At 56.8% G+C, this 13772-nt stretch overlaps 1 protein-coding gene across 2 annotated transcripts in view; it reads left to right on the top strand.

The window, feature by feature from the left end:
• Window positions 1-13772, top strand: part of TBL1X (transducin beta like 1 X-linked) — a 211719-nt gene that overhangs the window by 191542 nt on the left and 6405 nt on the right. For both annotated transcript variants that reach the window (XM_047715435.1, XM_047715434.1), the window contains exons 8-14: window positions 285-348; window positions 456-553; window positions 4165-4225; window positions 8291-8412; window positions 11400-11474; window positions 11800-11927; window positions 13546-13711. In XM_047715435.1, coding sequence (XP_047571391.1) covers window positions 285-348; window positions 456-553; window positions 4165-4225; window positions 8291-8412; window positions 11400-11474; window positions 11800-11927; window positions 13546-13711 — 714 coding nt within the window. The remainder of the gene's footprint in view (window positions 1-284; window positions 349-455; window positions 554-4164; window positions 4226-8290; window positions 8413-11399; window positions 11475-11799; window positions 11928-13545; window positions 13712-13772) is intronic.

Genomic DNA, 13772 nt, shown 5'->3' with positions numbered 1-13772 from the left:
CAGCTTCCCCCAGTCTCGCCGCGTCTCCCTGGGCCTCTCTGTGTGGTGCGTGGAGGGATGTCACCGGGCGGACGGGTCGCGGTGCATTTTCCTCGCTCCCCTGCCTGCCATTAGGATACTGTGCAGTGTCCGGCCTGAGCCATGTGGGCTGAGGTCGTCCCAGGGGGCCGCTAGTCGTCACGGGCAGCCAGTGATGGGTGCGAGACGGTTCTAGCCCTGGGGCAGGGGGAGAGGCCGGCTTTGCATGTACTGAGCTGTGCGGCATGTGTGTTTCTGGCCCGCAGAGTGATGGGACACTGTTGGCCACGGGTTCCTACGACGGCTTTGCGAGAATATGGACCGAAGACGGTAAGCTGTGCCTCGTCATGCGCTGGGAGAAGACGGGCCGTGCGGTGTAATTGGATGCGAGCAGGCCGTGACCTTGAAGTCTACCTGTTTGTTCCTTTACCTCACAGGCAACCTGGCCAGCACCTTAGGGCAACATAAAGGCCCCATCTTCGCCTTGAAATGGAACAAAAAGGGGAATTACATTTTGAGTGCTGGTGTAGACAAAGTGAGTATCCGCTCAAAATGGGTCTAAAAACAGTCTCTTTGATCCGTAGCTGCTGATGTATTTTTAATCTCTGAATAACATCCTGGGGTTTTTTTGTTTTTGTGTTTAATTCTGAGGCCTTCTGCTCCTCCTTAGTAAGGCAGAAAAGCTGCTTTCAGGTTGGTTTGTGTGGTTTGGGTTCCACGGTTCATTGATAACACGGACTCTGCGCGCATCACGCTGTTCCACAGACCTCTGTGCACGGCCCCTCCCCGCTTGCTTTGAGGTATGTCCTCCAGTGACGGAAAGAGGAAATCCCCCAGTTGGCCGTATCCAGTGCTTGAGAAGCAAAGTGGCGTGGGACGCCTGGGACAGAAACCTTTCCCCCACTGAGCAGTTTTGGAAACACAAACCGTTTTCTCTCGCCTGGCTTATTTTTCCCTAATTCGATGAGTTGTGACTTCCCGTCGTGGGCTGCAGGCTTCTCTGAGAGCTGGAGGAAAGCGGGTCCACCCACGACAGGGCACACTCGGTACAGACACGGGGCCTGGGCAGGCAGGGCTCCATGCTGGATGTGATGGGATCAGGTCCGAGTGGCTGTGAGCAGCCAGGGGCCTCCAGAAGCCATGGGCGGGTGAGGAGTCAGCAGGTGTAGGCGTCATCTGGCCTGAGTGTGGGCCTCGCCCTCTGGGCCTGCTTCCTCAGTTGCCAGGAGCCAGGAATCAGGACTCCCCAAGACCGTGGACGGAATGGGTGCGTCATTCCCAGGACTCAGCAGGGACTGGAAGTTTTCGTTTTGGAAAAATATTTGCAAGAAACAAAGCCAAAGGGGAACAGAAGTGCTTCGTTTTCCTGCAGCTGTCAACCGGGTCTGAGGACCAGACTGGCGTGTGGCTTCCGGAGGGCTTCACGTTTTCCTGCTGACGTCAGGATTGTTGGGAAACCTGGTGACGCTGCTGGGTGCGCCTCCGGGGGCTGCCGTGAACGGACAGTAGTAGCCGCCACCTGTCCACACGGCCACGGGCTGGGCTGCAGTCTGCACTCCCCGGCCGGTGACAGACGGCGTGTGCCGACCCCAGACCGGGGGTAGCCCTCTAGGTCCGCGAAGAGTACCGTTGTTCTCTCGCTTGCTCTCTAAGCCAGGAAACCTTTCTTTCACACCTGGTCGCCTTATGGCTAATGTTGCAACAAACTGAGGGTCGTGCTTGAAACACTCACTGTTCTCCTGGAACTCCCATCCGATCGTCCGTGAGGTGGCCTAGTTCCGGTGCCACACACACACACACACACACACACACACACACGGTTGTAGGGTCCGTGGCTGGTCCCACTGCTGACTGTGTTGTTGAAGTGATCATGCAGATGATCGCTGGCCCTTCTCCAGCATGTCACTGTACGTGGTGGCCCCTTCGGAGCTCCTGAGAGCGGCGGCAGCGGCCCCCATGTCGGCAGCCCCGCTTCACAGACACCCACGCTCACTCACTTGCCCATGGACACTTGGGTCCAGCGTGTGGGCCCCGGACAGTAGTAACTTCTGCCTCTTGACCTCCACACCCTCGTAAACAGTTCTTTGCAACCTCACGCCAGTGCTGGGACTCTTCTTTATATTCTGTGTCTGATTTTCCACCTTGCTCTCGGTTGTGACTCTACGAGGCGCTGAGCTGGGCGGCCAGTGAAAATGCACATTTGGGAATGTGCTAGTCGGTGGGCCCTGCACTCTCTGCCCTTGTGCGCCACCCACAGCGGGAATAGTAAGAATGTTCTCGAAAGCGAGACCTAGGGAGGAAGGGCCACGGACAGGGATGCTGGTGTTGGCTTTCAGTCCGTGGTTAACCTGGGAGTGGTGGTGGGAGGCTATATCCCATCCTTAAAAGGCTTCGTGTGCTTGGTGTTGTGTACTGAATGGAAACACCAACCAGGAGATGGGGTTAGTGCTGTGGTGCGTGACGTTGTCTCAGAGAAAAGTACCGAGCGAGTTTATGGATTCTCTCCATTGCCACATTTGTGAGCAGCTACAGGAAGAAGAGTAGGACGTTCCACCATACAACAAACAAAGTTTATTGGTCTGGGGGCGCCGGGCTGGCTCAGCCGGTGGGGCGTGAGACTCTTGATCTCAGGGTTGTGAGTTCGAGCCCCACATTGGGTGTAGAGTTGACTTAAGAAAAAATCTTAAAAAAAAGAAAAAGTTAATTAGTTTAGAGCTGACCCGAGACTTAGAGAACTGGTTTTCAAAGATGGTTGGTGCTCTGAGGATTTCATCTGCAGGTGATAGAAAAAAAACATAAGCAGTTTTTCTTACAGCAGAATTTTAAGTGCTGTGGACAGGGAGGTGGGCGAGTTCCAGTTAAGGTAGGAGTTCTAGCTGATGAAGATGTAATTCCTGCGGGGTGCCTGGGTAGCTCAGTTGTTAAGCGTCTGCCTTCAGCTCAGGTCCTGGGATCGAGCCCCATATCAGGCTCCCTGCTCAGTGGCGAGTCCGCTTCTCCCTCTCTCTCACGCTCGCTCTCACAATCTTGAAGAAAAAAAAAACCTAATTCTGGTGGTGGTCACTGAGCTGTGTCTCGTCACTTCCCTGTCTTTCTGCCATGAGTTCCTAAGGCTTTAGGATATACTTCGCTTTGCAAGGTTTTTCTCCATCTCTGTAGAGCGGGAGTCGCTGGCCGAGTCCGGTGTGACACACTGCTGTGGTGTATGTTGTGTCCACATCATGGGGCTGATGGTCAGGGCCGGTATCACAGTCGACGTTTCCTCTAGGCCCGCGTTTGGAAAGTGCTTTGTTGCAGGTTTTTCAGCAGGACTCCGTGTTGGCGGGGAGGGAGAACCCCACCAGTCGAGCAGTTTTCCAAACTAGTCACCAGCACACATGGCTGTTGGGTTCGTAAAATGTAACCATCGGACTGTGTAGCATGAACCACACACTGGAACCCAAAAATCTAGACCAGAGACAGGACGCCAGATAGCTCACTAATGTTCACGTACAGATTCCGTGTTGGAATGGTATTTTGGCCACACTGAACTAAACTGTTAAAATCAATTTTAACGATTTCTTTTTCCTTTCAAGACTTACTTATTTGGGGGAGCCTGGGTGGCTCAGTGGGTTAAGCCTCTGCCTTCGGCTCATGTCATGATTCCAGTGTCTTGGGATCAAGCCCTGCCTCAGGCTCTCTGCTCAGCAGGGAGCCTGCTTCCCCCCCCTCTCTCTCTGCCTGCGTCTCTGCCTACTTGTGATCTCTCTCTGTCAAATAAATAAATAAAATCTTTTTAAAAAAAGATTTATTTATTTGTGGGGAGGGGGGCAAGAGCATGTATATACGAGGGGAGGGGCAGAGGGAGAGAGAGAATCTTCACACAGGTTCCCTACTGAGTGCAGAGCCCAAGATCATGACCTGAGCCGACACTAAGAGACGCTTAAGCAACCGAGCCACCCCGACACCCCTTTTTCTATTTTTCATTAATGTAATTTTGAGAACATTAAAAATAACTTTTGTGGCTCACATTGTCTCTCTTGGCCAGTGCTGATTTAGAAAGAAGGGGGGCTGTTCACAGTCTTTTCTTGTATGTTAGATCTTTCTAGAGAAATCTTTCTGTGAAGAATAGTTCCTGACTTCTGTCTTTTTGTTTGCGGAGCACAGACAACCATCATTTGGGACGCCCACACAGGAGAAGCCAAGCAACAGTTTCCTTTTCATTCCGGTGAGTTTCCGTGGGATTCTTTCTTCCTTTCTTTCCTTTTTTTCTTTTCTTTCTTTCTTCAATTCAAAAGGAGTAATTCGTAGACCTAGAAATGTCCAATAAAGTAAGCGTGAAAGGTGGCAGGAAGACGTCCGTGGAGCGTAGCTGGGAAGAGGAAGGTACGTTTCCCGGGAGGCCTTGCTTTGAAGCCCTGCGAGGTACAGTGCCCTCGACCCGTGCCGCTCGCTCGGAAGGCAAAACACACGGCAGCAAACCCACCGCAGAGCCAGTGTGGACGCCTTCCTCCTGCTGTCGCGAGGCGGGTGCTGCGTTGGGCTTCCCTGCGGCCGCGCCCGGGCTTGGAGGCCCCCCAGGGAGGGCTCCCCGGACTCAGAGGAACGCGGTCCTTGGGGTGATGGATCAGCACGGAAGGACACAGAGCAGAAGCTGCAGGCCAGAGGTGTGGGGGGGGCACTGCCAGGGCCCCTGAGGGTCCTCTCCTTGCCGAATCCGTCATTGCACATCTCATGTCCCCCAGAAACATAGTATGACAACACACGGAGGGTCAGCTACCAGGAAAACCCACAAGGACTCTGTACCTGAGGCTGGTCGTTGGGGCGGGCCCTATAGGCAGCCCTGCCTGGCCTGTGTCCTAATGGCAGACTCCCAGAGGGGAAGCAGGGGTTCCACATACACCCCACTGTTTGCCCAGTTTAGGCACAGAAGAGCATTCTTGCCCTTTAGGCAGTAGTGAGAAACCCCCGGAGTCCAGATTCCCAGTCTCGGGCCAAGGGCCAGCCTTGCCCGTGGGCGCTCCCATGGCGACAGCGTCAGGCCCGTGGGGGTCCGTCCGCCCCGCGGAGATGTGTCACCCCTGCTCGGAACTTCACGCTGTCTTCGTGTGTCGGCTCCTAGCAGGGTGCGCAGAGCCGCTAGGGGTCTAGAGAGTTCTAGTTGGCCAGATGGCCACCTGTTCGTTCACGCCATGTGTAGCACAGTCTAACTGTTAGATGCGGCCTCTCGAGACGACGACAGACCACCCCCTCCCAGAAGAAAGAGACCGTTGGGAAGACCGGCTCAGGCTGGACAAAAGGGAGTAGACGCCCCTTCCCTCGACAGGAAGTGTCTGTTCTGTTTTGAGGGAATCGCGGTGTGCAGAGGGAGTGTTTATTGTTCTTGACGGGGAGCCTGGCGTGCTGGTGCGGGTCTGCCTCCAGGCACGGCCCCAAGGACTCCCCTGGATGGCAACGCCCATCTTCGTGCCCAGTGAGGGGCGTCCAGGGAGCCGACGGAGCCGAAGACTCAGTGAGGCAGGACCGGGTTCTGACACACGGACACCGGTCTCCTGCGACTGCCCGCGGTGCCTCAGCCACGCTCTCTCCGATCGGGGGCCCTGGGGTCGCAGCTGACACCCTGCCTCTTGCAGACCTAGCACGTCCCTCCCATGGGTCCTCATAGCCCGGGGTCCACACCGGGTTTACCCCCAGGGTACCGGTGCATTCTGCTGTTAGTGTGGCCATAATCTAACCCTGCTCATGACGCGGAACTGGCTGAACAGGTTCAGAGTGTACGTTCTCCCCCGGGTGGGGGGGTGGGTTGGCGCCAGACGCAGGCAGCCTGGAGCTCCAGCCTACGTGGTGCGGGGCGAGGGAGGGTGTGCAGGTCACGTGACCGGTACCATCTGTAAAATCTGCTACTCGTGAACCATTACTACGGACTAGTTCCAGAACATGCCCACCGCCCCAGCAGGAAATCCCTTCTCTTTAAGAAGTCAGTGTCCCTACAAGCCCACCTCTGGCAGGCCTGTGTGCCTGCGTCTGTGTGTGTCGCCAGGTCATACTTCTACTCCCGAGGGCAGAGCAGGTAGCGAGTGACCGTGTTCTTCACGGGGGCCTGGCGCTGTGCTGGCATAAATGCCGAACATGTCCCGTCTTCTGTTGTCTGGGGGGACACAGTGACGGGCTCGGGGTTGTAGAAGAGCAGGGCTGTTGACCCGTGTGCTTGGAGGGAATACCTGAACCCAGCTCTGGATTCCACCGTCCAGGGGAAACTCGGGCCCCCGGTGAGCATCACTAGGATTCCCCTCACACCTCCGAGAACTCATGTACGGGGCGCCTGGCTGGCTCTGCGGTGAAGCATCCGACTCTTGATTTTGGCTCAGGCCCTGACCCCAGGGTCGTGAGATCAGGCCCCACGTCGGGCTCTACGCTCAGCACAGAGTCTGCCAGCATGTTCCCTCGCTCTCTCTGCCCTCCCCCCCAAAATAATAAATAAATCTTTACGGTTTTTCAGCAGAACGTAACATTTCCCAGGGCATTTTGAAGACTTCCTGGAAGGGCCAGTTCTCTCCTGCCGGCCCAGGAACACCACCCATGTGTTTCTTATGTAGCGAGAGACCTCCTCACCCATAGTTCTCACTGTCATGGGGTACGGGCCCCAGTGCCGGTTCAGTTAGATGCAGGTGTCGTTTGCTCTTCCCCCCCCACCCCAGTGTTGTTCAAGATGGTAAGATGGAAGAAAAAAGGTATGCTCCTTTTCAGAGCAAAACACAGCAAGTTCAGGCTTCTGAGGACCCTCACTCAGCGTTCAGAAAGTCCGGATTTGATGGTTGACCCGAGAAGTTGCTTTGCCTTGTTAGGTTTTCCCCCTGAGCACCCAGTAGGGCCGCCGTGCGTCACCCCCAGCAGGAAGCGTTAGCTTGGAGCCTCACGGTGGACGACCGCTGAGCAGTCAGAAGGGACCGTTATCAGTAGACGGCTGGTAGCACGCTCGGCTGGGTGGAGCTCACCGGCGTGCAGCCGAGGGACGTGGGCCGGTGTGCAGAGCTCACCTGCTGGGAGTCCATCTCACGGGCCGTTCTCGAGGTGATGAACTCGGAGAACACCTGTGTGCAGCCACACTGTAGGGGTGGGGCCGGGAGGGCGTGCTGCGAGTGCGAAGCGGCACGACGGCACTCTTGGTGGCGATGGCAGGTTCTAGATCCGACGGTGGCCGTGGTCGCTCAGAGCCCCCGTGTGATAAAAGGGCCCAGCCCCCCACAAGGCCTCCCCCGTGCACGTTGTCCGGGCATCAGCTTTCTGTTACGCTCCTGTCCTGTGAGCCAGAAAATACAGCCACTGGGGGAGCGGGCACCAACAGTCATGTTTCCGAATTAGATTTAAAAAAAAGAAGCCAAGACAGCCAGGTTGTGCCTGGAGTAGGTCGGCTGCTGAACCTCACTGGCCCTTGTGGGGGCGGAGGGCACGCGGACCCCAGAGTGGCTGCGCCTTGTTGCCCGTCACTTACCCATGCTGAATGGTGAGATCGTCCCGGGAGCCCCGGGGGTCCTGACGGCTGGGGCCCACCCATAGGGGGACCAGCCACCAGTACAGAGGGTCCCCTCTCTGGACGGCAAGCGTTAGCGGGCGCTCATCTTTACGAGCATGTGCTGGACACTCCCAGAACTGCCCCCCCGCCCCGTCCGTCCCGTTCCCACGTGCGTGGGTTGCCACTCCCTGAATGCAGAGGGCGGCCCGGGAATTCGGGAAGCGCAGGTGCACTGTTGTCGGCAAGAGCCACTGTGGCCTCAGCTCTCCGTCCAGCTCGGGGCCTCATCCCTCGGACCAAGCGGGATCGGTTCCTTCCTAATGCTGTGCCCGCCCAGGGAGTGTGCCGGGAATCGTGGGCCGCATTAATGGGTTGCAGGAGATTTTGAAGAATCAGGATATGGTGGACGTAGGCTAGGAAACGTTTTTGATCTCATTGTCTCTTCTTCTCATCTACAACAAATCCCATCAGCCCACCACAGGGGTATTTCTGGAAGCAGCAAGGTCTAAGGGCAGGCAGTACACGTTCTCCTGAACCCTTTCTCCCCATGTCGGGGGTCCAGAGACTCTGGAGGCCACAGGGCACGGCAGCTCTCATGGTGTCTCCCAGAGCCATCTGCCCGGTGTCCCGGACACGCACGGAGAGGTCTTTGCGCTCTGGGCACGTTCTCGTATTGTGTTACCAGCCAGGCTTCTTGACTCCGCTGCGGGTGGTTTTCAGTCAGCTGAGCTGTGCGCACCCGTGGTCAGCGCAGGTGTCCCCCTGTCCTCTGCCCCGCAGCACCCGCCCTGGACGTGGACTGGCAGAACAACACGACCTTCGCCTCCTGCAGCACCGACATGTGCATTCACGTCTGCAGACTCGGCTGCGACCGCCCGGTCAAAACCTTCCAAGGACACACGGTGAGTGTGACTTCTGGCGATGGGCCCGCGCTTCCCGAGAGGCTGCCTTGTGGCATTGCTGCTGGCTGGATTCACCCCGCTGTGGGCAGGCAGCAGCCCCAGGACCGACCCTGAGACGAGGCAGGGGCTCGATTCTGCCCAGAGGACTTTGTAAAGTGGCTGCTGTGAAAACGGTGCCTGTGCTGGGCGAGCGGATGGGGAGCACTGGCAGAGAAGGGAAAACTGTCTTCTTAACAAACAGTCCAGTGGACATGTGAGAACGGAGGAGTATGAGGTCTGAAAGGGAAATCTTCTCGGGGAGGGGGGTTCAGCAGCAGGTGGGAGACTGCGGGGATCACAGCAATGAGCTGATTTACAGAACGGCTAGAAGCCCGAGCAGACTTTCTCAGAAAGGCTTCGTGACCCATGGGCCGTACGAAGCTGATACGTGCAGTGGAGAGAGGAGAGAGAGAAAACACAAAAATTGTATGAAGCGTTAATGGCCACTTTTCCTAAATGTGGTGGGAAATACCCGCACATGATCCTGGAAGCTCCGAGGGTCATCGGATTCCTTGGATTCCTCGGTGTAGGGGCACAGCTGGATCCCGGTCGCTTTTCCAGACCAGATCCCTGGAGCCTCCGAACCACCACCCCACCCCACCCCCACCCTCCTGGGAGACCTGCCCGACAAACACCGCTGTCCTCAGCCAGCTCATTTCCACAGGACCCCCCTCTCCCAGCGTCTGCCCCCCAAGGCCCCTGCTTCCGGAGCACAGGCCTCAGCAATCCTGTTACCATCTCGGGTCTCTAAACCAACGCCCCTTCTTCATGTTTTCTGTCTCTTCCTCTCTCCCCTGACGCTACACTCTCTCCAAACTTTGAGTAGATGTCTTCGCGGCTTCCAGGTGTCCCTTATAGGATTCACCCCCATAACATTTTTTTTTTAAAGATTTTATTTATTTGACAGAAATCACAAGTAGGCAGAGAGGCAGGCAGAGAGAGAGGAGGAAGCAGACTCCCTGCAGAGCAGAGAGCCCCATATGGGGCTCAATCCCAGAACCCCAGGATCACAACCCGAGCCGGAGGCAGAAGCTTTAACCCACTGAGCCACCCAGGCGCCCCACACCCATAACATTTTTAAATGGGGCTTCTCGCCGCTCACCGTCTCGCACGAGACACAACCTAAATGTAGTTTCTCCTCCCAAGAGCGCGTGGGACATCCCTGGATGTGAACCATCCCTGGGTGCCTCCTGGGAATCGTGGCTTGGGTTGCAGAAGTGCGGAGAAAACGCCACTGCGGGAGGAGCTGGTGCCCCCCTTGAGGGGTCTAGCTGGAGACAGGCAGTGGGCCCGGCTCTGCGCTCCTGGGCACAGAGAGATGAATCCATAGGGTCTCCTCAGTGGCTGTGGCCAGAGCCCCCGAGGCTGCCTGTGCTGGCTGAGCCCGTCCCTGGGGCAGTGCCTTCCTTGGGCCCCGGGTTTCCGTGGGGTCCCCCCGGGTTTCCGTGGGGTCCGGCATGTACGTTTTCGTGCATACGTGCGAGCGCACACGTACGCACACCCGTCTCTAGTCCTGCTGCTCCGTCCTCCGTTAGCCCGGCCAGTAGGCTGCTCCTGGGCCTCCTGGGCGTCCTTCCTCCCTTTTTCCCAGGCTGTCCATGGTCCATACTGTGTGGAACAGACATGGCCTTGTCGTTTCTCCATGTCATGCCGTTCAAAGCTTAGTGTCCTTAACAAGTAATAGGACCATAAAATTTATCCAAATCATAGTACTTCAGAGTGGGAAATTGTTAATTGTGGGTCTGAAATCAGGCACTTGTCAGGCTGGGGTGACAGACACGAGCGGGACCCTACATGGGCTATGGTGCTGCTGCTGGAAAACCGCGAGACCCACGGCCTCACTCCCACCAGTCCTCGCCACGGGGCCCGCTCCAGGCCCGGCACCTCACCGCCCCCTCTATGCTGAGGCGCAGCCGGTTCCTTTAGAAACACCCGTGCCTCGGGGGGCCTGGGCCGGCATCCTGCGGAACTCAGCCTCCGGGTCATCCAGTCCCCAGTACGAGAAGGCTGTTTGCAGCCTCCTTCCTTTCTGTCCCCCGCAGCACAGTGCAGCTGCTTGCTGGAACTTTCTACCCGTGCTGGGTTGTGGCACCTGGCTTACTTGTTTGCTCTGGATTTCTAGCCCCTTGCCCCCTGCCCCCTCAGGGATTTTGTTTGCGGGTACATTCCTAACAGTTACCCTGGTTCATCTCGATCCTGTCTTCACCCTGGATTAAACCCTCCTGTGTGTCTGAGGTCTTAAACCTTTGCCTTCCACCGCCCGTATCCCCAGCACGAAGAGAGGGGTCTTGTAATGGATTCAGACAGGAGGTAGCTGCAGTATTAAAAGTGTGTAGGGGGGGGCGCCTGGGTGGCTCAGGGAGTTCGTCCTCTGCCTTCGGCTCAGTTCATGATCTCAGGGTCCTGGGATCTGAGACCCGTGTTGGGCTCCCTGCTCAGGGGGGAGCTTGCTTCCCTCTCTGTGTGCCTGCTGCACTGCCTTCTTGTGATCTCTCTGTGTCAAATAAAATCTCTTTTTTTAAATATTTATTTATTTGACACACAGAGATCACAACCCGCTGAGCCATCCAGGCGCCCCCAAAATAAATAAAATCTTGAAAAAAAAAGCCTGTAGGAAAGCGATTTTCACAGTCCGTTTAGGATAACCGCGGTCTTACTCGTTTTCTGCGTTGCTGTGGACGGAATGTGAATTCATCGGCTCCCTAGGAGTGCTTTTCTCGTCTTAGAGAAACGTAGGTGAGGGTGCCCTTGGCTGTGCTCGCATGTAAACGTGGGAGGCAGAGTGAGAGAGAGAACGGAGACGGACAGCGAGTGCGGGGTTTCCAGTGGCGTCCCTGGAGACGCGGCCGAAATGCAGGCTCCTTGCGGCGCCGGCGACGCGCTGCTGCCCCCTGCTGGAAGGCCGTGGTACCTGCGCTCACGCCTTCTCAAACCCTTCGCTCTTTCAGAACGAGGTCAATGCCATCAAATGGGACCCTTCCGGAATGCTGCTGGCGTCCTGCTCCGACGACATGACGTTAAAGGTAACGCGGTCCGAGAGGGCGGGTGTCTGATCCGCGACAACCCCACACCCTCGATGCGGAGCTCGCGTTCCCTGCTTTTCCGCGGGTAACTCTGTTCCCGGCCCTCTCTCGGCCTCTGTGCCCTGTCCCCGTTTCTCACTGGACATCACTGGCCTGCGGCTAACTCCTGTTGATGCGTTGAGGGTCCTGCTGACACGCCTTCCCTTCCCTGTGGCCTTGCTCACAGGCGCGGCCGTGTCGCAGGAGCCCACGGCGTGAGTGATAGCCAGTGGCTCCTGGCCGGAGAGACGGCTTTTGCTCACACGGTCCCTCTCCCATTCCCTAGATCTGGAGTATGAAGCAGGACACGTGTGTGCATGACCTTCAGGCTCACAGCAAAGAGATCTACACCATCAAGTGGAGTCCCACTGGGCCCGCCACCAGCAACCCAAATTCCAACATCATGCTAGCAAGGTAAAGGACCGCCAGCCCCCAGCCCCAGGTGCTGTTCCTAAACGCGGCCTGGCTCACTGGGGCGGAGCTGGCCATGGGGCCAGTGAGAGCCAGTCGTATGCAGAGAGAACGGGAGATTTCGCTGATGTGTATGGTCAATTCGTGCATGTCCTTCCAAGCTAAGGGACGTGGTGAGCTCGCTTTGAAAGTGCCCAGAACACTGAGGTGACACCTAACTTGAGGTAGGGATCGTTTCAACCATGAGGCTGGCAGCAGGCGCTGATGTCCAGGCTCCAAACACTGGGCTTTGGTGAAGCTTCTTGTTCAGACAGAGCAAGGAAACGGAGCTCGGTGTGGACATCAGGGGTGCTTACTTGGTTCCCCTTCCAGCAGCAGGAGGGGAGCACTGGAAGCGAGGACACAGGGCTCCCCGGCTCCAGCTAGACTGGACCAGCCTGATAGAGTGAAGGCCCTAGGGCCGCAGCACTGGGAGGAGTGGCATGGCCAGTCAGGCCGGAACTGGGGCTCGCTGGAGAGGCAGGAGGGAACGTTGAACTCTAGGTGCTGTGTTTTCCAAGGAGCATTTAGGAGACGAACTGAAGAGATGCTGAGACTTAATGCCAGGGTCACGGGGCGTCTGGAGAACACAGTCGGAAGCCGTGTGGGAGAGAGGAGACTTGGCGGGGATGTTCCAGGACCTGCAGCAGCCCCGGGCTTGCTCGGGTGGTGGTGGGGAGGGGACTTGTGGGCACTGGCAACGGGTGGCAGTCAGGGAGAAGGTACACATTTGTGACGTAGCAGTGGGGTGCGCAGCCTCGCCAAGCAGTGAGGACTCTCATTTGCTGCAAGTGCTTGACCCAGGACCGTCGCTTAGAAAGTCCTGGAAGGGAGTCCTACATCCGCGGAAAGCCTAGGACCACAAGAACATGACAACCATAATTCCTTTATTTTTGGTCAGTGTCCTAAATTCGTGTGCGAAAGAACACACCGCCTTCGGTTTTGATGGCCCGAAAGGTACTTCGATGTTACACGGTACCCGTGACCAGTATAAATGGTCCCTTTAGTGAACAGGTAGGAGGGGAACGTACCTGCGGAGAGACAGAATGCCAGGGAAAAGCCGTGGCCTGTGTTCTTCTTCCGCGGTGGAAAATGCCCAGGTCTGCAGCCCGCGGCAGTGGGTTCGCATCTTTGGACGCGATTATTTCGTTCCTGTCGGGTTGAGTTTTATGCCATTTCCCCTTTTTCCAAACGATGGGTATCATTTTAGTTGCTGACAACGGATGTTACGTTTCGAATTACGAGAGCATTTTAGAAAGTGTGGTAATTGCACTATGAAACTATTTATCATTTGTATCGGTAGGAAATGCAGTGAGAAATTCGTGTGGGTGTCAGCTTGTGTCCCCAGTAACAGCCCGGGACGGAAGGGAAGGGAGGGAGGAAGGAAGGGAAGAACGGTGTGTTTGAGAACCACGGCCTTGTTTTCAACACGTCCGACTCACGTTTTGGAGGAGTCCTACCCATTTGTTGTCTCCGGACCGTAAGAACTTGGAGGAGGAGCTTGTGCTCCCCGTCACACGCCTCAGGGGGGCGGAAAGCCCGCCAGGTGTCCCCGCGGTGACGTGCCATCTCCCGCCTGCAGTGCTTCGTTCGACTCCACGGTGCGGCTGTGGGACGTGGAGCGGGGCGTGTGCACCCACACGCTGACCAAGCACCAGGAGCCCGTCTACAGCGTGGCCTTCAGCCCCGATGGCAAGTACCTGGCCAGTGGCTCCTTTGACAAGTGCGTGCACATCTGGAATACTCAGGTAACCCCGCCAATTCCTGTGACCCAGTCCTTGCTGAAGGGAGGGCCCAAACAGCGTTTCA

The sequence above is a fragment of the Lutra lutra genome, chromosome X (genome assembly GCF_902655055.1).
Source record: "Lutra lutra chromosome X, mLutLut1.2, whole genome shotgun sequence".
In the NCBI taxonomy this organism is placed as follows: domain Eukaryota; kingdom Metazoa; phylum Chordata; class Mammalia; order Carnivora; family Mustelidae; genus Lutra; species Lutra lutra.
This window is presented reverse-complemented; position numbering and strand designations above follow the sequence as displayed.